Genomic DNA, 24,275 nt, shown 5'->3' with positions numbered 1-24,275 from the left:
TAGGCTACAGTGTTTTAGATTGGGTTGCAGTCGTTGGAGGAACAAAAAACGCCTTCCTTCACAGGGATCAGATTACATACTAGGAGCTGGTCGCACACACTTGTCACACGACACACCGAGGAGGTAAAACGGGTGGCAATAAGGCGAGGCTAACGTTAGCTACACCCCGCTGCTTTGCAACAGAGACACACGGCTGTTTGGTAGCGGTATATAGGGGTCTCTCAGCTGCAGCAGCCATGGATAAAGCCAAGTCGATGATGGACAAGAACGGCGGATCCGCCGCTCCGTTCCATCACGTCAGCATCGGACAGTCACAACAGAGCCAACGGGCTTCTTCCCTTCACAGCCACGTCGTGATGAACGGCGGCTGCACCACCACCAACACTGGAACCAGCAGCAATTATAACGCATTTGAAAATGTCCATGTTTTGCACCAGCAGCACCACAACAACCACCTCCTCCACCACGACGATGCCGAGTGCAACGGCGGCTCACCGGCCAAGAGATGCAGGCTGCGGAGAAGCCTGTCGACGGCGAAAAGGCACAACAGACCCCGTAAGTGTCACCCAATGCTGTTCAAATATAAACGTTAGCAGCGGTGGTTGAATGACATAATGGTGTGGTGTGGTGTGGTGTGTTTTACGGGAGAGGTCATGCGGCTGCAGCCGCTCCCCCTACCTTGCACAAGCAGACAGTGTTGTGTAGTGTTGCAATGTGTGCTGTGCTGTAGTGTGGCATGATGAATGACATTAATTGATCTGTGAGCGTGCAAATGTATCCAATTTGTTAATATGCATTATTATTATTCATTAATTACATTAATTAGATAAACACAGGGTTTTGCTGTAGTGTGTGTATGCCATTGACCAGCTGCAGAGCTGAGCTGCTGTCAGATCTGACATACCGTGTCTCCTTGCAACGTTTTTCAGACCAAGGACCCCTTAGCTGAGAGAGATGTCGCAGGGATCCTCACAACATATTGTTGTTCAGATTAAACTTGTTTTTTTTACTTGGTCTGCTCTTTTTTCTCTCTACACGAGGCGTTGTCGTTGTGCTTGTAGATCAGCTATTGTCTTATGTCCCCCTCAGAATAGGGATTCAAGTAGTTAATGTGAAAAAAAATAAAATCATATCACACAAAGATTTGCGGGCCCCCCTGTAGTAACTCTTAGGACCCTCTAGGGGTCCGGGACCCCCTGTTGAAGACCCCCGCTGTAGTGTATATGCCATTGACCAGCTGCTGTCAGATCTGACATACTGTATCTCCTTGCACTGTCCAATAAGACAAGTACTGTGCGGTGTAGAGAGAGTCAGACCCCCTTTTGTTTATATGGAACCTCAGCCTGCACTTGGTCTGCTGTGATTGGTGGATTCCCGGTGGTGAAGAAGCTCCTGATAAGTGGGCTTGGCGTGCACCAGCCAATCAACGCGTGAGCTCTGTCCTCGGGAGGCAGGCAAGGGGTTAAAGGGCCAGGGCTCCGCCCCCAATATGTAGAGGACCGTATTGGATGCTGTGAGAGAGATATTTAGAACTTGGGGGTTTAAAAGAAAGAAGAATGTGTAAAATGGTGTGTGTCACCATATAGATTTTTTTAAGCAACATTGTTGGAACGTGTCACATAGTTGTTGTTTTTTTTTAAAGTACCTTTTCTTGTAAAGAGTGTAGAGACCATCCTAGGCCTGCTAACTAACCTTCCCTTTGGAGACATTTTGTTGGAGGTTGTGCAGTGCACCCACCTGTCTGTTGAGATTGCTCATCACCATGAAGTTGATAACTGAGAAGAAGCCTGGTAAGTTTGGCCAATGTCTTGGTCACTGAGAAATTGATCTTAAGTTTCCTAATGTGTTGATTGTCATAAATGGGTAATATCATGTTGTTGTTTTTTTGGTCAGTTGAAAAAACATTTATTTGTGGGCAGGAGATGGCGTAAACAAAGGCTAAAGAACAAAAACTACTAATAATACATTGTGTTGCTGAGATTTTTAAGAAACCACAACAGGCATTAGTTGTTCAGCATTGTGGTGCTGAAGGCTGACACCAGTGTTCTGTTAGATGGCAAGGATTGCGTAATTCTTCCTCTCGTTGTAGTGGCTTTGATTCTGTGGTTATGGTCCGACTCTTTCTAGATGTTGTGGTGAACTTGAAACCTCATGCTGTCACCTAGGCCTGTCACAAGTATTACATAATTGCCTGTGTAATCGCAATTTATTTGAGAAATGTGCAATTATTTAGCATAATAGTTTCCATGTTGAATACATTTTCAAACATAAAAAAAGCGGAAATAGCAGATGTACAGGCTCACTTTTGTTTGTGGGCTATTTCCACTATCTTTCTTTTCAATACTTTGAAAGTAAGTATAAAGTTATTACATTGGTCATTTATTTGTAAGTTATTTTTCATTTCCTGCCCTGTGTAACTTGTATTTACTAAGCCTAAAAGCCAATGTTCCAATGTTCAATAGAAAAATGTAATCATTAATCGCAATTATTTGTATGACAATTAATCGTCACGTAAAATGTCATGATCGTAACAGCCCTAGATGTTGTGGTGTGAAACCTCATGCTGTCTTTGGTGTTGTTGGTACAGAGAGCTGCCACACGTTCAGTGGTCTGGTTGCTAAGCCGGCTTGTTGGCATTCCTCACATCCATCTCCAATTGTGTTAAAGCCTGATATATACTTCGCTGTTTGCCCTATGACAGTATTGTGCACCAAAATTGCAAATCTACAAGCTCACAACAACGCATGCGATGGAGCATAAATTATGCATTATAGGAGAAAGAGAGAAAGCGAGAAAATGAATAGGACGGTGAGAGAGAGAAAAGGGAGGGGGTCGGGAGAGAGAGAAATTGTGAGAAAAAGATCAGCCAGAGAGGGAAATGAGAGCGAGAGAGAAAACAGGAAAATTCTGTATTCCCAGAGATTCAACAAATATATTCCAGACAAATACCTGTTGGGGATGTGTTTTTTGTGAGGGAATTGTTATCTCTATCTTCTGATAGCTTCCTGATTTCTCCATATTTTGTGTTGGTGTAAAAACCGATTGATGACTAAATGTAATGTATTTTCATACATGCAGTTCTTTAGGGAGGGACAGCAGGATCTGACACGCTGTGCAAAAGGGACAGTGCAAGATGTTTTATATATTGTAGTCTCTATCTCTCTCACTCTCTGTTTGAGAGATATTCTGTGTGCAAAGGAACTGACAAGACAGCACTTTGATAAGTACAGTATTAGGCTATTATGACTAAAGCAAATATAACAAAAAAACAACAACAACAACAACAACAGCAGATCAAAGTCTCAAAAATGGCATCTAATCTTACCTAATCTAACGGCATCTAACCTACAGTTACCTCACTGCTCAGCTATGGTGGGGGAATGGACAAATGACCTATAATTCATACCCTGTACTGTACAGTCGCTGTTGTGGCGCAATATGGTCACAGAACAGATTGTCCAATACTGGAATTGGAGTGAGGAGATACCAATCCGTAAACTTGACAGTTGTCCTGTCTAAAAAACTCTCCCCTTTATTTACGTTTAGCAGATACTCTTATCCAAAATTGACAGTGGGAAAAAGTATTGAGCCAAAATTAATACTCTAAAATCACAACTTTTAAAAGGAACAAAGAAAAATATCAAATACAGTAGTTATTGCATGTACTAGTTGACTGTTCTACCAGGTAGTTAATTGCTATTCAACTGGTACCACAGTTCTAAATGATCCTCCCTGATTAGACTGGTAGAATGAAGAGCAGTATTCTTGGACCCCAGGACCAAAGTTGAGAATCACTGATCCAACATGTAACTACCAATATTATTGGTGCTGCTGATGACCACAGAACCTGCTCTGTTATGTACAAACCCATAATAATGTTCCAGATTGCAAAAGTTGATTATAATTTAACTATAACAGCTGCCAAAGGACAATAGTGTTGACACTTTTTATTGGCACATTTCATGGGTGCAATGTAGTTCAAGTAGAGATGTGTTTAAGACTGAAGACATGCTGCAGATATCTTCCCATTTATTTTCTGTCATTCCTCTTTAATCATCTCAGTTCAAAGCCACAGCAAATTGTTAACATGGACATGCAAAATGATGTTATCATAGTGTGGATTTAGCTTTGTGGACTTCAGTTTTTTACATGAATGTGAATGTGAAGATTATTGTGTAATGTGTACAATGTTGTGATTGCTATAATAATTTCCTGTTACTGATAATGACTGACTGACTGATAGAATAGTGACAAAGGAGTTGCTGATATAAGGAATGAAGTGAGTGAATTTACCTAGAATCTCTGAGTGGGAATTTTGCATGAATGTAATGTTGCAACTTATTTTATGGTGTAGAATCTAGATAAGCAGTACTGTGCACATTTAGGGTGAGGGTTATCATCTCAAAGGCCCCCAGACCATGAAATGACCTGTAAGGGTCCATTTGGAATTGGAACCCTCTCAAGGGACCCTTAGGATCCCTGGACCTCACTTTGAGAACCACTGATCTAATGGAACTAATGAATGACAAAACATCTGTGATGGGAGAATCCCATTTGATACACCCACTAGTGACCCACCCTCTCTGACCACCTCCCTATCCTCTAACATCTAAACACGATCTAATCCAAAACAACACAGCTACACCACTTGATAATGAACATTTAATGTTCGTCCTCCCGATCACATTTTGAAAGCAATCTCACTATTCACAGACAACAGCCAGGCTAGTACGCTGAACAAGATTTCAGGCAAATGCTTCATGTTAATGTGGTCAGTCACTGAATAACATTTGTAGAAGAAGATTCTCACGTGTGCTGGGACGCACAGGTTTATGGGCTTGGTCAAGTCAATGTTCTACTTTGTGGTGTTCTTCAACAGATTATTAACAGCGTGTGTTAACAGGTCTGCAGGTTTCACCAAGGGCAACGTGTGTGTGTGTGTGTGTGTGTGTGTGTGTGTGTTGGGGGCGGGGGTGTTGGTTGATGGCCAATTAATGAAGTTCCACCCCATGGTATTGGGGTGTGCCCCCCAAAACCTCCCAGTATTGGGGGGCACACCCCAATACCATGGGGTGGGTGTGGAAAGTGTGTGCCAGCTAAGATGTAATATGAAAGCCCTAACCCTAACCCAAAAATGTTAATGGTATGGCATACCCCAGTGCTGCCCAGGACGACTCCTATACCTGAAACCATGTAGAAATTTGCATCTCTTTGCCATTTACTAAGCAGGCTGCTTTTCAGCATCTTAGCACAAATGTCAAAAGTAAGGACATTTTGGTCAAGTTTGTTGAAATAAATTCAATGAAAAATATTATAAATATTATAGAAGATAAAAACAGACAGGAACATGTTTCTTTTTGTTTTGAATTAGCGTTTCATGTGTAATCAATATGAGATTAACTTGTGCTTTGGTGTATTTTGAATGGTGTATTTTGTTTTGTTCTGAGATAGGAGAACATGTTGCGATAGTTCACAATAACATGGTGTTCAGCTATTGTCTCTCATTTTGTGGTTATCTTATCAAACACGTTGTAGAAGTAATATTATATTATTATTATCCTTCTTGTTTTTGCCGTTCTGTCCGCTCAGCTGTTTTACACTCTCTTTTTCTCCCTTTTCTCTCTCTCATGTGAGATGAGTATCAAATCATAGCAAATCACTACAGGCTTCTCATAGCCTTTATTATTTTGTGCACAGCTGTAGCTTCATTAAATATTGACTATATTTTGCATTCAAGGAGGCGGAGCTGTCTATTGGGTCTGTTTGGAAGCCCTTTCCATAGGGCTGTCACGATTACAAATTTAAGTTGACAATTAATTATCACTCAAATAATTGCGATTAACGATTTAATTGTGTTTCTCTCCTTGAAAATTAATGGAACATTATGAATAAAAATAACATTTCTGAAGCGAAAATAAGATTAGTAGTGGAAATAGCCGATCTATAAGCTCAAAACGTGTCGCATTGCGACGCGTTTTGAGCTTATAGATCTGCTATTTCCACTATTTTTGTCATTTTTTGAAAATATATAAGATTTTTTTTTACATGGAATTGATTATGACGATTATGCAAAAATAATTGCGATTATATAAAATAATTGCGATTAGACGATTATGTAATAATTGTGACAGGGCTACCTTTCCACCACTGTGCTCTCACTCTCTCTCTCTCTCTCTCTCTCTCTCTCGCTCACACACACACACCTGACACCTATTCACCTTAACCATATTTACGCTATCAACGTTACTATCAGATCACTGTGGCTTTGACCTTTGTAATATCGGTGATCTAGGAATTGAAAGTTAATCTGTTGTTGCATCACTATAAATCACTTTGGCCAAGAGCCTCATTTATATACTCAACTCAATATGTTACCCTACATCATGGTTCTCAAACGGCGTGCTGTGTGACAAGTCCAGGTGTGCCTTGGGATTTTGTGACAGCCACACATTATTACAGCAAAATATATGCAACTATACAACATTTTGAATTGTATCATTCATTTATTTATATATTTCCCCCTATCTATCAGTAATATTTTGAGCCAATACATTTCACAATACAGAGGAAAATTGTATACGCTAAAAAACAAATATTTCAACCACTTTCAACCTAGCATCCCTATTTCATTACCTATGTCAGTCATTATAGGTGAAGATTTTAAATTTAATTTTCATACATTTTCAAAAATAGCGACATGAATACAGGTGTGCCTTGAGATTTTGACTTGCTCATCGGTGTGCCTTGGGAACAAAAAGTTTGAAAGGCCTACATAAATATAAAACACACAAATACACAAACCGGCCCCTTAGTGGTGGTTGAGCAGCATGACCCATGGCATTATGCCAAAGACCTTTCACCTACATGGACCCTGTCTGTCCCTCTGTTTCTCTGTCACAGCTATTGGGTCACGTAGCAGCTCCTCTCAAAAGTAGGGAAGTACACCTTTAAACTCGTCCACAGATGGATGGATGGCTGGTCTTGGTCAAACAAAATTGGAATTTACATATTTTTTAAGTTTCTAATTTCACTATTAGCAACAAAAAATATATATATATATATCAAACAGGCAGCCACAGCGAATGAACACAAATGTGTGTATTTCAGAAAAACAAGTTCCAAACTACAGTACGGTATAATATAATCGTTAGGATTACGTTCGTTTAAAAAGAATTGTTAACGCTAAGCGAACTCTCAACTTTGGGGGTGTGTTTCCTGTCACTTGATCCTAGATATCCATGAATTGAGCTAAAGTACACCAAGTTCACTGTTCAACATACCCTTTAAACTGCACACAGAACCATAAAAAACTTTGTCTAACTCTGGGTAAGAAAGAAAGCAAAGTTCCCATGAAAACAGAACTGCCCCTTAAAATACTGTATGTGGAGGTTAGGCCAGGGTCACATGGACAGGTCAGGAAATGTACTTTATATAGGCCAATAGAATGTCCTTGCCACAGCACAGGTTGTGCATGTGCATGTAGGTTTGACTGAGAGAGAGAGAGTGTTTGGGGGGGGGGGGGGGGGGGGAGTGTGCGTACGTGGGGGGGGGGTCTGGCTATGTCTGTGGAGGAAAGTGTGACTGTCACTTGAGGCTGAAACATTTATATCGTACTACACTCGTCATCAGGAGTGTAGTAGTGCTGGAAGCACGTGCAGTGTTTTTTCAACAAGAAAACTAATGCTGAATCATGTCTAGAATCCTGCTCAACTGTAATCACAAATATAAACTATAGTTTTTGAAAATAAGGGTTTGTCATAAAGACTTGTTTGGGCTCAAAAGTGAGCAAAACTATATGAACTAGCAAACAAACAATTCTTATGCATACTATGGGTAACATGTGTACATTTTGCAAAATGTGATCCCTACTCTTGCTTTCTGGTATATTGGTGGGGGTCATAATCCTGGGCTAAATTTCCAGCAGGGCTCAACACGTTAGCTCTGGGCTACCTAACCTCTTGTCACCAGGCTTTCCACCACGTAGGAAAGCCTGGTATTCATTCTAAACTGAGCCATGTGATCCGGTTTAGAAAAAAAGAAAAAAAACGATCATGTTCCGGGGGTGGGTTCCGGTTGGCGTCGCATTGTTTTTGTTCCCCACATAATGCGAATCAATTAGTTTAGTCTTGCTAGTCGCACTATGAATTAGAATAAAAGATGAACATACCAAACCATTTTTATACCAAAATAAACTAAACTATAGTATTATACCAATTTAAACCAATTTTAAACTTCAAATCATTCTAGAGGTGCACGGCAACGGAGGTTCCAGTCGTGGGTTCCGGCTGCCTCATGGCGTAAAGTTATGTCCCTCCAGACCGGATCAGAAACCAGAAAATGGTATTGATGCCAGGCTAGGGCTACCTGAGGATGTGTGTTATTATGGGATAAGAGGTTAGAACTGGGTTAGTGTAGTAGGTGAAAGTTTGGGCTAACACAACAAAGGATCAGCAGACAGATAACAAGGTGATGGGTGACTGCGACCAAAGGTCATTAATCCTGATTGATCCCCAACAGTTACACAAAAGGCACCATCATTTATGTAGCCGCCTTGGTTTATCCTGAAGTGCTGTACAAGAGGCTGCATTAGCTAGTCTATCATCAAGCTTGTCAACATGCTCACTGCTCTACACTCTACCATTTGGACCGCAGCAATGCCACCATGGAACATGGGGATCTGCACCACCTGGGGTGATATGCCTGAAAACAATATCATGATAATCATACGGATAGTTTTACTGTAGCTATCGATGCGTATCACATTATGGAGCATGTTTGCAAAGTCACATAGTGAACAAATTCAATTGATGTTCACTCCAACGAATTGCATGGTAATGTTATGTGTTTTCTTAAAATAATCAATGTAAGCGTCCGGGTGGTGCAGGGGCAAAGTTCCTGCCCAACACCGTTGGAGACTGGGGTTAGATTGGTGCACTATTTTTTTGTTTGTTTGTTACATTTTCTTCCATGGCATGCATATTCATGAGCTTCTCCTCATAATTAGAATCATCTTTGTTGTCAGATCCTCACGGGTTTACAGGTGTGAAGAAGTGGGTGAAAACCTTTTTTTTTCTGTGCGCTCCATAATTTAGTTTTCCGTGAGAAGAGAGAGGTAGGGTAGAGCAGGAGAGGTAGGACGAAAAGAAAACTCTGCTATATAGTTAATATCCTTTTTCTCTTCTCTTTATCTACCTCTCTTTTCCTGCCTCTGCCTTTCCTAATTTCTCTTTTTTTCTTTCCACCTTCCTCCCTCTCTCTCCATCTCTCCTCTCTCTCCCTCCAGCCTTCCCTTGGTTTGGGATGGACATCGGTGGTACCCTGGTGAAGCTGGTGTATTTTGAGCCTGTGGACATCACAGCAGAGGAGGAGCAGGAGGAGGTGGAGAACCTCAAATCCATCCGCAAATACCTTACCTCCAACGTGGCTTATGGTACACACACACACACACACACGCACACGCACACGCGCACGCACGCACGCACGCGCGCAACATACTGTCAAGTACACACACCCCATGGACGCAAGCAATTTTATTCCCTTCTTCCACTCTCATCCTTTCTCGCACTCCTTCCCTCCTCTCTCTCTTCCCTCCTCCACTCAACATTATTTTCCTTCTCTCCTGACTGCCATCCCCCCCGTCTCTCCATCCTTACTCTCTTCCTCACTTCCCTCCCTTTACCCATTTCTCTCATCTCTCATCATCTCTCTTTGTCTGTCTTCCCACCCTATTGCCCTTCCCTCCCTCGCTCCTTTATGCTTTCCTCCTTTCCTTTCCCCTCCCCTCTCCCCTTCCCTCTCCCAGGTAAGACAGGGATCCGTGACGTTCACCTGGAGCTGAGGAACCTGACCATGTGCGGTCGGACGGGGAACCTCCACTTCATCCGGTTCCCCACACAGGCCATGCACCGCTTCATCCAGATGGGACGCGACAAGAACTTCTCCTCCCTCCACACCACGCTCTGCGCCACCGGAGGAGGGGCCTACAAGTTCGAGAACGACTTCATGACGGTGAGGGATGGGTGGATGGGTGTGGGATTGTGTGTGTGGTATAGGGGTGAAGCGATTGATCAAATAATCCCTTCATCGAACAGCAGACAATTATGAAAGTGATCGATTAATACTCGGTTTAGTATCGTGACGAATTGTACCATTTGCAACCAATGGCTTTTGACAGCTGGGTGAATTTTGAGACGTATAAAGACATTTCTTCGAGACGCAGTCGTGATAGAGGAGAAATAAGACTTAAAACCTTGAAAGCCATGAATGGAATGTCACATGTACGGTCCTGAGAACTGGATTCAAACTGAGCACACCCTGTCTCTGATTGCCTGTCTACCTTCCTTTATTTTTGTCTCTTTTTCTGCCTGCAGGCCTGTCTGTCTTAACTCTCAGTCAGTCAGTCTCTCTTTCTTTCTGGCAGTTTGCCTGACTCTCTGTCTACCAGAGTTTATTACCGTTCTTCGGGCACTGTCTGCAAGGGACATTGGCACACTTTATTGAACCATCCAGTTGTTACATCATTTTAAACACATGCGGGGGAATAGAGCCAAAACTCAAACCCACGCATCCAGGGATGTCCTGGTAGACAGTGACCCTGAGGCATGTGTGGCATTGTAAGTGTTCAAATCCAACTAAAGACAGGAAAGAGAAGGGAGACTGAGAGGAGCTTACATACCTATGTATATTATATGCATGCTAATTTGTTAAGCGACCATGACGGTCTTCAGAACGTGATTTGAGGCCAGTTTGTGTTATCCGCCTTCCGTATTCTGAACAGTGGAATTGTCCTCCAAGTGTGACACCACAGAAGGTCATTGCCAGGTTTTTTTGCTCTATAAATGATGTCAAAGATCAGACTGTGTGAATTAATCATTCAGCCAGATTGTATTTCAACATTCGTTTTAGCCTCGTCTGCAACATTTGTACATAGATACTAGTACCAATATTAGTGTGGAAATACCTTCACGTGAATTCTGAACTGGGAACGGATCTATGTGTCTGTCTGTCTGTGAATCTGAGTTCACCGACCTTCCACTACCTCTCACTGTGTGTCTGTCTCTTGATACAGCAAACCTGCCTTTCTAGTTACTATGTCATATGTCAAGTTGTATTAAACCAAAGACACAGGAAATGCCTTAAGCATGATGTCTTTTGCTTGCATTTACAATTTTAATAAGAAGCAATATTTCAGTGCAGGAGGTAGCATAGCATGAATACTATAAATACTATAATACTTTTCTTGGGGCCCCCAACGCTTACATGAACATCTATGACCCCTTTGTAAAACGTGCTTATTGACTGTCGGCTCCCATCCTGTAAACAATAACCAGCCAGTAATAGCACCACAGACAGCAGACGATTTATCAAACCTAATGTAATTGCCTGCACTGGCCTCAATCGACCACAGCCTGATTTCTTCAGATTTATGGCTTTAACCAGCTACACTACTAACACCGATAATGACCCACACAGCAGTAGGCCTACGCTATATGAAAGATGAGTAGATATGATCTCAGTATAAGTTATATTTACATTTATTATTCATCATCATTGGCACTGCAGCCAAATACATGGTCGATTGCAATACTCAATCCCACTTGACCATGTCTTTTCACCTGAGAAAAAGTGTAGATGCAATACTTGGGCACTCTTTTAAATATAGTCTATCTAGAGTAAGAGCCAGAATATTTTTTTGTCAAATGATGCATGCATGCGTGTTATTACATCCATATGCTATTGGCTAATTGTAGCCACTGTAAATCTTGTCATCCAAGATGGCTGACCTGGAGCTGTTGAAGCTGGATGAATTGGACTGCCTGATCCACGGACTGCTATTCATCGACCGCATCGGCTTCAATGGACATCCCGAGTGCTACTACTTTGAGAACCCCTCTGACACCCAGGCCTGTGTGAAGAGGCCCTGCAGTCTGGACAACCCTTTCCCCATGCTGCTGGTCAACATAGGGTCCGGGGTCTCCATACTGGCGGTCTACTCCCAGGACAACTATAAACGAGTTACAGGGACCAGGTAAGGAAAGAAAGAGATGGTGTGTGTGTGGAGGTTCTTGGCTGAGATAACGAGGGAGTGAAATTGTGACGTGGCACTAATTTATAAGATAAATATGATGGGGTCTAGTACCGGCGTGGCTTCCCTGTGGATCTCTGGTGTCATGTTGTTTTCCAACATGGAGGGAGGGTGGATCTGAGATCTGAGACCCTTTACAAAATGTGAGAATTATTCACACACCAAAATAAATATTCACAATAGGTGAAAAATACCACAGGGATTTACATCCTTGGCCTACTGGAAATTGGGTACATATTATCCAATGGTTTGTGAGATTAGCCCCCCCTCCCACACACAGACCCTCTTCTAGACATTTACATTTCATTTCTTAATATTGCTTGCTTAGCATCATCTACAGTAAATACTTGTGATGTCAATGTAAACGTTTACATGAAGAGTACAGCTAACTGTCCTTGAGAGTTAATTTTCTGAAATCTTACACTTTTGCACTAAAATGTACTCTTTCAGGGTCCATTTCAGAGTTAAATTAATTCTCAGGATTTCCACGTGTCCCCCTGAATGACTGCGTGAATGTACAATAGTTGTGTATGTTTGTATGTCTTGAGCTGAACCAGGACCAAAGATCGCACAAGTGGGAATGTCAGCTGTGCACTGTTGAAAACAAAACGGCCACATACGGCACCATAATGATGGTATTTGATTTACACATTAAAACAGTTCCTGAGGGATATATAGAAGACAGTTGGAAGTCCATTCCTGAAAAAGCTTGACCACTTAAACCCTAAATAGCAAAAATAGCCTATCTACAAGCTCATAACACGTCACAATGCGGTTTGTTGTGAGCTTGTAGATGAGCTGTTTTCACAGAATGTTTGCCTATTATGACATGCCCAGAATAGGATTCATTCAGGAACCTCGGCCAATCAGTTGTTTATTGTGTTGTCTTGTATGTGAGAGGAAGCACCAAGACAATTTCCTATCAAACTTGTTTTGAAATGGCAAATAAATACTTGAACTTCTAACTTCTTGAACTTCTAAGCCGCTCCGCCAATCCGTGAAGCCGACGGTTTGGGTTGGCCAATCAGGGAAGCCGATGCATGCAACCTCCGGAACACACTGAGAATCCTCATTCTCAGAGCCGCGAGCTGAAATACAGCTATTGGTGTTTTTTTTTCGCTTCTCGCAAACCGTTGGTCCGTCCGAATTGCCATTAGGCACACCTTGGGGTCATATGACACCAAGTTTGAGACCGAATGGTCAGACGCTTTCCGAGTAATACCAAGGACAAATTTCTGTGTGACAGACATGCAGAGATTAAGTGAATTATAGTATAGATAGATAGATGACAGATTTCGGTTTAGACTGTCGGCTTACCAGCCTGTCCGTCAGCCAGTCTCCTTTGCCTGGTTTGTATTGCTTAGTAATACCGGTTAGTTTAGTAATTAATCATGCCAGTCAGGTAGTCAGTTATTAAACCCAGGTTGAAGTTAATGACCCAAGTTAATGACCCTTTATTATCTTGGATTACCCCCGTGTCCTCTATCTTATCATTAATATTCTGACAGACAGACAGGAGGGAGAGACAGACACTACTGAAGACAGACGGACAACCAGAAAGACAGGCAGTCAGAGCAACACAGTGCAGACAGGCTGACAAACAGACAGACAGAGAGACAAACGGAGAGACAGTACACACTGTGCTGGCTTGTAAACAGCTGAATTCCAAGGTGGCGTGATCCCTTGTGCACATGGCCAAAGTGACACAACCTGTTGGTTATATTTAGAGAGAGTGTGTGTGTGTGTGTGTGTGTGTGTGTGTGTGTGTGTGTGTGTGTGTGTGTGTGTGTGTGTGTGTGTGTGTGTGTGTGTGTGTGTGTGTGTGTGTGTGTGTGTGTGTGTCATTGCAAAACACAAGTATTCACTTTTAACCTCTATTGTAAACAGACTGAGGCCTTCCTGCCTCTTCTTTCAACCTCTCTCTCACTCTTTGCCGATGGGTTCCCAGATTGCTCTTTGAGTGACACTGGCTTTCAAGTCACTCTACCTTTGGGAGAAGTAAACAAGAGCATAATAATTTTATGCTCATGTGCGTGTTGTCAGGTCACATCAAGGTGATATTTGCTTAAGGTGTACAAGTAACTTTGGTCCACCAACAGTTCTTGTGGCAATAGTGTTTCAGAGAGAGGGAGAGAGAGGGAGATTATTTTAGATGAAACAGAAAAGTCATTGTTTGTGTTACGGTTATCAAATTCATTAAAATAGTAGCACAATACTGACTTGTACATTGTTTCCCCCATTAAGTCTGGGAGGTGCTACGTTCCTGGGCCTGTGCTGCCTGCTGACTGGCTGCGAAACATTTGAGGAGGCGTTGGAGATGGCCAGCAAGGGGGACTCCACCAACGTTGACAAGCTGGTCAAGGACATCTACGGTGGCGATTACGAACGTTTTGGGCTGCAGGGCTCAGCAGTAGCATCCAGGTTAGCAACAATAACACTCAACAATCCTTCAATGGCTTTTCAGCCGGGGGACAGAAAAGGAGAAATGAGTTTCATTCCGCAATGAGGCATGAAACGTCACCGATATCGATGTTATAGGGACAAACACACAAATTCAATTGGGTATGCTTTATTTGGAGTTAACCATATTGTCAAAGTATCAGTATAAGAAAGAAACATAAATAACATAAAAACAAGCACGTTATTTATGTATAAGCTGTAACCGGGGATGGGATGTGTGATTTATAACCTGCATACAACATTGCATGTAAAAACATTAATGTTAAACACAAATTTACATTGTGTTTTAATACATTTTGATCCATGTTAAAACATGATGTGTTACCCTCTCAACCAGTCAGGGATGTCACAGGGATGTCTATCAATGGTTTTGCATTGTTGCAGACAGTGGTTGAAAATTATGATCAGAGATACCGAGTGGCTTACTGATTGTCGCAGCTAATACAAATTAGAAGCAACTTTATTGTCACATCTCAGGTTTACAGGTGTAAGGAAGTGGGTGAAATTCTTCTTTTCATTCAAGCTCCATCATTTGTAGTTTTCAGGAAAGGGAGGAAGAATATAGATAGAAGGAATTGCAAAGAAAATAACAGATAGAAACGGGTTAAATCATCAAATAACTTCTAATATGACTAGAGTGAAAATGTACATGCATAGCATATATATATATGTGTCTTGGTGTATATGAATCATGTGTCTTGTAAGTGGGCTGGGCATCTTGTGGTGCAGGACACTATAATAAAAATATCAATCAATCAATCAATAATATAGTAGCAGATATGTACATGAGGTTTAAAATAGCTGCAGATGTGTGTAGCAATAGAACAGTAAGAGATATAGAACATAGACCTTTGTGCAAATAGAAAAAGAAGAAAAGAAAGAGAGAAACCACAGTTAATGTGGTCAAACACACACACACACACACACACACACTCTGACCGCTAATCCGATCGCATGTTGCAGTGTATACCGTAAATATGCAATGGTCTCAGTACTCTGTCCAAAGGTTTGCCAGTAAAATGAACACAGCAACATTGTTGTGATGATAATCACCGTGCCATTCAGTAGAATAGCAGGGTGTGTGCATGAACGCAACACACTTATTATTGTCACCTTTGTGCCTCACACAGTGCTTCATTACAATAGTTTCACACTTGTGCTTTAACTAGAGGGGTGCATAGTTAAGCCGCAGGGCTCATGTCCTTTCATTCCATGTGGACATTTTCAGTACCCCCTTGTGGTATGTGTGAATTTATTTATTTGATTTATTTGATCATATTTATAATTTATATGATTTGATCATTTACAATACTTGAATCATTGGCATAAGGGAACACACTTAGCAAGAACGTTTTGATGAATGAATACATTAGTTGCATAAATATAGTGATATACAGTATAAGATCACACACACACACACACACACACACACACACACACACACACACACACACACACACACACACACACACACACACACACACACACACACACACACACACATGCATTTAGAAACAGGCATAATACTTTAATTATAGTGTAAAAACAAATCATCTTATATTAAAATTAAGTTGGAATGACTCTGGCACCACTGGCCTAGTGGTTAAGGCCCATATATATACAGTAGGCTCTCAAGCCTGACAGCGAGTCGCAGGTTTGATTCCAGGGCCCGACAACCTTTGGTGCGTGTCACTCCCTGTATCTCTCCCTGTTTCCTGTCTCTCTCTACTGTGTACTATCAATAAAGGCAGAAAAGCCCCAAAAATATATATTTTTTAAAAGAAAGTTGAAATGACTCTGTTCCATTCAGACCTTTGTTGAGATACTTAGTTCTGACCTTGATGTTGTGTTTGATGTTTTACAGCTTTGGTCACATGATGAGTAAGGAGAAAAGAGACAGCATCAGCAAAGAGGACCTGGCCAGAGCGATGCTAGTCACCATCACCAATAACATAGGATCTATAGCACGCATGTGTGCTGTCAATGAGGTAAACACACATATTGGTGCAGACAATTGCTGTCAAATGTAATCACCGCTAATGTAATAGGTTGAATAGGCATTGACACACAGGCTACAAGGTTCCTCGTCACTAATGATGTGGGATCTATAGCACACACACTCACAGGCCAAATGTTTGGCTTGTCAGCATGACTAATATAGGATTTACAATTCTCATGTGCAATCAGTGTGGCCCACACATACCATAGAGCTTTGCTAGTCAGCATGACTAACAACATAGACATACAGCAATGTTTATATTGTTCACATACTGGCTGACACATGAATAAACACACACACACGCACGCGCGCGCGCGCACACACACACACACACACACACACACACACACACACACACACACACACACACACACACACACACACACACACACACACACACACACACACACACACACACACACACACACACACACACACATTTCTCTTTTCTCTTTTATTTCTATATTTAGACATTCTTACCTATTGTCTAACAATGATTTAAATGAAAGACAACCCACATTAGCTCTGTTAGATGTTAGAAAAAAAACAAAAAACTTCATTACTTCATTTTATGCATTATCAAATGTTATATGTTATTAAGAAACTCAGTGATTCAGGAACTTGAAACGTTTTCCATTCTAATAATCAGTTCATGCAAATCATGAAGAATTTGAGTTGAAAACAAAGAAGCAACTCCTCCCTCTTTCGTTTCAACTCAATTTGTTTTGCTTGTCCTTGACAACGGAAGCCAAACTGGAACCCTGCACGTTACTGGCTTTGTTAAAAGGTACATAAACAGCCTGGAGGAAGGGGAGGTGTCCTCCTGTCAACCAAGTGTATTATGCTGTGAGCTTCTTACCTGCATTTTAGCCATATAGTCCCTGCAGTTACTTGATGTTAAGTTGACACAAAGCTGTGGTGTTAATTTAACTCTGATAGTGTAGAAATGTAACCAAATGGACTCGGTACGGGTCCATTGGTTACGTTTGTACAGTCTCAGAGTTACAAATGGTCAAAATATCACTGAGGATTTAACTGTGAAGGAGGTTCAGTCTTGCTCAGGGACACTTTAACCGGGTATTTGAAGTAAACCCGGGATTCCCTCCATTACAGGATTGTCTCTGTCACAGCGGAATTCTGAAATAAATTAGCAATCCGAATGACACTGTGCCCTAGACCACCTTGTCCCCCATTTAGATTTGACCCTGTGAAGTCACACACAGATCTGTGCCCATGTGGTACCTTCTTTTCAGTGTTAGATGGGAGTCATTTCTATGTTCGACGGATGGTAGTCTTATCTGCATGTTGCTGATGTCTCCCCAGGGTTAGCTTATAGTCCCGGGAATCTTTCTGTGTGCTGTGAGCTTCTTTACAGTGTTGCCTTGTGGCATGGCGATCAAGCAGCATTGTACAGGGCTATCACAGCATGCAGAGTTGCACCGTGGATGAGTACAACCTTCCACGCACACACACACTTAAGTTCTTCCACTCACTTTCTCGCCTTCTCTGTTAACACCTCTCCTACTCTCACACCCAACTAAACTGACGTCTCTTGTTGAACAAGAAATATTTACATGTAGCAATCAAAGTTTGTGGTAACAACTGTGCTTCTTTATTTTCTAACTGTGTACACAGTACAACTGTGCTCTCTAATGGCTGTGCATGTTACTACAAGCTATAACATGTCCCTAGCTAACATGCTTCCTGCTGTATGATCTTTGTCTATTGTCCCCTATATGTTTGTTAAACAGTGGTCAAACAGGGCAGAAAATTACGTCTCTTTTTTTTGGTCCTGTGTACCAAGTAGTTCATACAACATTCTACAGCTACTCTGATTATTCCATCAGCCAAGTAGATTTTTGGAATACAATAGAGACTATCCAAAAGATAGCTAAAACTTGTCAGCTAGTCAAGCTCTAAAGTTACACCAGAATCTGTTCAGAACCACCCCACCAGCGAGTGATATTGTATATCGATCTCAAAGCCGTTTTGAAATGAAATGGATAGTTAAAAATATGATTCCTACTAAATTGTCAAGGACATTGTGACCCTGGACAGTATGTCTCACAGTGGTCACCTTTTTGGTGGCAATCCACTGCCTCCCTGTGGTCTGATTAGGTATTACATCAACTCCATGATGGCGTGATCAGCACAGGCTCAGATCTCTGTTTCACCCAGTACCTGCCATTCGGAGGATCGTTTTATTCACATTTCCTCTGCAGCACCAAATAATTCATTGTACAGGGCTATCACAGCATGCATCATACATTTTTACATAAATGGTCGTAGTGGTCATCGTTGTCCTTACCAAATTTGTATGTGTTTATTTATTTTATTTAATCCTAATTTACACACTGCCGTTAAGTGTCCTACACTACCCATTAAGCCCTATAGAGACTTTTCATTCAATTTCTTAATTATGTTGTGGATGTATTCCAATATCTAAGCTCCATCCAAACAGTATACAGGCCATAGAATTGGAGAGGATGGAAGCAAAATAGTAAATACACCAGTAAGTCAGGCCTGTGTTGATGGTTTCCAAACCTAAGCATTGTATTGAGCCTTGTGTGAAAACTCAACTGGCGACCTGGAGCTGATCCCAGCGGAGCATTCCTCTGTGCAAGTTCACTTTTGTTTTCATTCAAGTTGATTTTGCGGGGCTTAGCTTTCAGAAACAGTGGTGGAAGAAGTATTCAGATTGTTTATTTAACCACATTTCCTTGTTCTGGGGGAACATTTGGCGAAAATAGCATATCTGCCAGCTTGTAGATTGGCTATTTTCGTAGATCGTGTTTGTGTGTGTGTTCTGAATATTTCCCATAGAAATATATGTGCATAATTGAAATTTCCGTTTTTTTCTTCCCTGAAAAATAGAAAGAAAGCGTGAATTATGTGTGTGACATGTTTTTCTGTCTCTGTTTCAACCAGAAAATCGAACGGGTGGTGTTTGTGGGGAACTTCCTGCGTATCAACACAGTGTCCACCAAGCTACTGGCCTATGCCATGGACTTCTGGTCCAGAGGACAGCTCAGAGCCCTCTTCCTAGAACATGAGGTTAGTATTAGATTTGAATGAAAGCTATAGACCGTACAAATGTAACCACGCTCTCAGAGATAAATTGACACTCTGTGTAGACTACACTAAATCTTGACTACTATTCAAAAGGATATGATCCATGTTCTTAGGATACACCTTTAGAATTGGAGTAGGCTGGATTATACTAGACCAGACTAGATTAAAACCTTCTCCTGGACTGGTCTGAACGACAGCACAAAACCTCATTCCTTATATGGGACTATATTAAACTATTATTATCAAAATTGTACTGGACTAAACCAGTTATTGGAACTTGACATCAATACAGCACTCGACTACATTAAAGACCATACTATCTATAGGCTGAATTATATATAGCATCGTACATTTTCTCTCATCAGCCGAATGACATGAAAACACTTTCACTGAATCGGATTTGAAAAGTGTGTGTGTTATCTTCAGGGTTATTTTGGGGCGGTGGGGGCGTTGATGGAGCTGCTGAAGACATCGGAGGAGCCATGAAGGAAACACTACTCGATGACGTCATCAATCCTTGACGAGCTGTGATGTCATCGACCATCAAAACCGCTGTGTCGTCGGCTCTTGCCACTGTAACGTTATCGACCCTCGATCCTGCTGCCTGGTCCCTCTCAGGACAGTTGCTAGAGGAACACCGGGGGGGGTGGGGGGTCGCATAGGAGAAAGACACTGAAACTGGGAAAAGCCATTTTAATAATTTAAGAATTGTAAATAATAGGATTCTCTAATATACTACGTTCCCATGATTTCCCCACTGTCCCTAAAATAGAGTTTTTAATATAGTTATGACTAATTTATGGCGTTCTGTAATCAACTTGAATGGTTCTTTAATCGACTCAGTGTCTCGGGCAGAGAGACATAGTGTCTTAGGTTATAGGTACTGTGTGTACTGTATGTGTGAGTGCGTGTGAGTGTTTGTGTAAATAACTACTGTAGCATCAGGTCCTTAAGTCTATGGCCTGCTGGAACACTGTTCTTCCAAACTGTATCCAGGCAATGTTTCTGGCAGTGAGAGATAACGTGAGGACGGCACGTTCACTGTCTCTGAATGAATTGCTACAAGGATTGTATTAAAAGTAACTACAGCGTTGTGTTAAAAGTCGGCCAGTATGGCCACGGTCTTTTAGGTGTGCACTGAAGCCAAATCATCAAGAGATTCCTCTGATACCTGCCTCCTTCAACGCAGTTAGGAAGAAAAACTTGTGTCTTTCTCGCTATCCCTACTCCTAACATGGCCTTCTCTTTGTTTGCCTCCCCTCCCTGATATGTAAAATACAACAAACAGCCAAACAGTACTCTCTCTCACACAGGCTGCTAAATATTACATTAAGTGATGGGACCAATTCATTGTCTTCCAACAGCTGGTGCTATGACCATGTTATTGAGACTAGACCAGTAAACTACTGACCCTCAATAGCTCCAGGCACTGTGGCTAGATGAAGAAGGAAAAAAACAACAACTGTGATCTGAGTCAAACGCACAAGTACCATCATGTTTTCATGAGCTTAGATACTAGAAGCATTATTTGGCCCTAGTTCTGTTCTATTTGGTTCAGTAAGTTTAAACCCCTTATTTTATATACAAACAGTGTAATGTCACCTCCTGTTGGAAGACGATGGGGACCACAGAGGGTTTAGGTGAAAAACGTAACCCCTGTAAGAGACAATAATTCAACATCTAAATGCAGCTTTCAGTTAAACCGCTGTTGGGTTTGTACTGGTGCTGATCCCGTGAAAGCCAATGGGCTTTGGGCAATGGCGGGATTTGCTTTCATTAGACAGAAGGGATCATTGGATTACAAATCTTTTTATTTCTCATCTCATATATATATCTATCTATATATATATCTATATATATATATATATATATATATTTTTTTTTTACCTCTGCACTGTGGTGGTGTACACTGTCCCCCAACAGTTGAACTATAATGCTTATTTTATAATCTGTCGTACATCAGCGTCGCACACTGAAAATAGCCTACAGAAAAATAAATAGCCTAAAAGTTTGTGAGCTTATAGATGAGCCATTTTCAGCGTGTAACACTGTTATACGACAAAGTATAATTCCCTGTACAAAGTGCTCACTCCCCCATGTACCACTGCCTAGTTGTCTTTACTCTCACGTTTTGATTTAGTATGTCCCATTTTCTCTTTGGTAGCAGGTTTAAAATGCTCTGGATTTATGAATTCCCCTCATGAATATCTCAATTTGTTGCATTTGTTGGTTCATTTGACATCTTAGGCATGACGTAGTTGATGCTCATTACTCAGAGCAGCTTACAGTGAGTGCAGAGGTGTTGGGTCCAGCATCTTGCCCAAGGAAACTTTGGCAGGAGGTGAAGCTGTATATTTTGGCTACATATTTGAGTGCTGCAGGGTTCAAACCTGCAATCTTTTGGTTACTGCACGGTTTCTCTTGACGGCAGGCCCTCCCTGTTGTTTTAATGTATCAATTACATTTTAATTTGTCTGACTTGTCATAGTCCACTTCTGCAATGTCCAACATATATAGTACAAAATCTAATACAATTGAGTTATAAAAGATGACAGTATATACTGAATAGGCTTAAATGGCAGGCCTTAAGGACCATTGCACAGTAACGTACACTATGAACCGTTTTCTTGTTGTTTTTGTCTTCTTAGTTCATTCACACTTTTACATGTATTACCTATTGGGTTAGTTAGTGTAGTTTGTCCAGATGCCAACTACAGACCAGCGTGCATGTGTTCACTGTAAACCTGTGATGAAACGTTATTAGAAATTAATTTGTTCTGCTATGGGAATGAGGAGTTTTCACAACCTTTCCCAATAACATGGCCTCAACCTATCAGGTGCCACGTAGATTTGAAGCCAGGATATAATTGGTGATCTTGTGCCACCTCACTCTTTGTAATCTGAAAACCCCCATTGGTTGCCTTTAACCCTGGTTTATACTTCATCATACGATGGTGTCGTGCGACTAATATCGCAGACATACTAGCTCACAACGTAGATCTGCTATATTCGGCGCACTACATCATCACACAACTGGGTATAAATTTTGGATTTACTGCCTACTCAAATGTTTATTTTTTTCCTTACCTGCGGAATCCATGATGTGCTTTTGTAAAAATCTGTTTATATGTACAATTGTATTTGTTTTTTTTATGTTTTCTCTCTGTAACTGTAGAGAATGCTTGTCTATGGATCACACCTACCGGGGACAGAGTACTGTAGCTGTGATGCGATGCAAAGGAAGGCAGCCCTAATATTTTGTATACACTCTAATTCAGACACATGTTAAAACTTGGATATTGGTATGGGCATTAATAAGCTACAGTCCTGATCGCTCATGATGCTCAACAAACATTGAGCTTAAGCTAGATCTGCCTTAAAAAAAGAATAAGTAATTGCAACACCAAAACCAGTTTTCCCATTTTTATTTTTGTTTAATGTTTGAGTCTTTTATGTTTTTTTGTGTGTGGATGTTTTCTTGTACTGTTTTTCTTTTCTTTTTTTTTCTTTTCAAAGGCCAGTAATCTTCCCATAGTCATTGTTGTAGTTCACGTTACCCCACCTTGGGTACAACTGTTGGCTGAGATGGATTTTTATCATTTTTATGGGTTATGCTGATCTTGTTTGACACCACTGAACCAATTAGATTGCCCCAAAAGTGATCAAGATGCATGATCTTGCACTTCAGGCAGTCTAAAGTAATTGATTAACCAATTTAGAGCTGAGGCCGATTCTAAAAATGTTTTCTGAAAAACATGTTGCTGTATACGGTATAAATCATGACACAGATGCTTTCCTGGATTGAATGGGTTAATTGATTCATGGCTTGTGGCATTTATGAAACTGGTCAGCAGAACCTTCTGTCTCTGGTGACTTGTAACACAAATGAGGACCTTGAAAAAACTGTATTATTTGTGTTCTGCAGAACCTCTGTATTACTGAAAGGCCAACCATGAAGGCATTGAGAAACTAATAATAGGATTTTCCCTCGCAGTCACCAGTATTTTTAAAAGATTGATTTGTTGTGATCTTAAGTCAACTGTAAAATCACAAATGAGTTATTTATCTTTTAAATGGACCCCATTAGCCTGTTATACAAGACAAACAGGATGTTGACCAGTTTAAAATTGATGCCAGCCTACTTCCTGATTGGCCCCAAAACTCTTTTTTTCTCTCGTCTTCTACTCCACTTATCTAAGAAATATCTTTGACATGCGGGTTTGGTGTCTTGGTATCTTTGACTTTTAGTCTGTAGTACAGTTACTAAGTGCCAGAGTTGAGGGTTTTATTTCCTCTAGAGATATTCCACATTGGAAATGTATTCCCTGTGAAGCTCTGTTGATAAACGCATGCATCGAGAGGCATGTTTTCTCACCCAGAATAACCCCACATTTTAATCAGTCTATGCAGTACTTTTAATTCCATTGACTATTTTGTTGATGTTTCAGCACCTCAGCAACCCCCCCCCAAACAAAACTGACAAAGCTCATGTAGGATGCTAATTATTTACTGTGTTGTGAAGTTTTTAAAAACAAATATGCAGAGAAAGTTGCCTTTCTTGAACTGGCTGAGTCAATTTGTAAACAGGATGTATACTCACGATATGATTTATTGATCATGCATTGAAAATAGGCATCCCATCCAGATGTTTAAGAATTC

At 41.1% G+C, this 24,275-nt stretch overlaps 1 protein-coding gene across 2 annotated transcripts; it reads left to right on the top strand.

Annotated features, from left to right (window-relative positions):
• On the top strand, window positions 1-23,777 carry pank1a (pantothenate kinase 1a). 2 transcript variants are annotated; one of them, XM_084077115.1, is made up of 8 exons: window positions 1-555; window positions 9,284-9,430; window positions 9,803-10,008; window positions 11,775-12,028; window positions 14,330-14,506; window positions 16,410-16,533; window positions 19,473-19,598; window positions 20,043-23,777. In XM_084077115.1, exons 1-8 carry the CDS (start codon window positions 237-239, stop codon window positions 20,100-20,102), a joined length of 1,413 nt encoding a protein of 470 aa, XP_083933241.1. In that variant the 5' UTR covers window positions 1-236; the 3' UTR covers window positions 20,103-23,777. The 2 variants fall into 2 exon arrangements, with proteins under 2 accessions (XP_083933241.1, XP_083933242.1); XM_084077116.1 differs by lacking the exon at window positions 1-555 and adding an exon at window positions 1,508-1,790.
• The last annotated feature ends 498 nt before the right edge of the window (window positions 23,778-24,275 follow it).

Source organism: Gymnoscopelus microlampas, assembly GCF_963454915.1.
Source record: "Gymnoscopelus microlampas genome assembly, chromosome: 13".
Classification (NCBI taxonomy): domain Eukaryota; kingdom Metazoa; phylum Chordata; class Actinopteri; order Myctophiformes; family Myctophidae; genus Gymnoscopelus; species Gymnoscopelus microlampas.
The sequence above is the reverse complement of the archived record's forward strand: the minus strand, read 5'-3'. Positions and strand labels throughout refer to the sequence as shown.

Coding starts and splice junctions, on each gene's coding strand:
- pank1a (XM_084077115.1), top strand. CDS start 237: ATGGATAAAGCCAAGTCGATGATGGACAAGAACGGCGGATCCGCCGCT. Junction 10,009..11,774: donor TCGAGAACGACTTCATGACG/GTGAGGGATGGG, acceptor TTGTCATCCAAG/ATGGCTGACCTGGAGCTGTT. Junction 19,599..20,042: donor CCCTCTTCCTAGAACATGAG/GTTAGTATTAGA, acceptor TGTTATCTTCAG/GGTTATTTTGGGGCGGTGGG.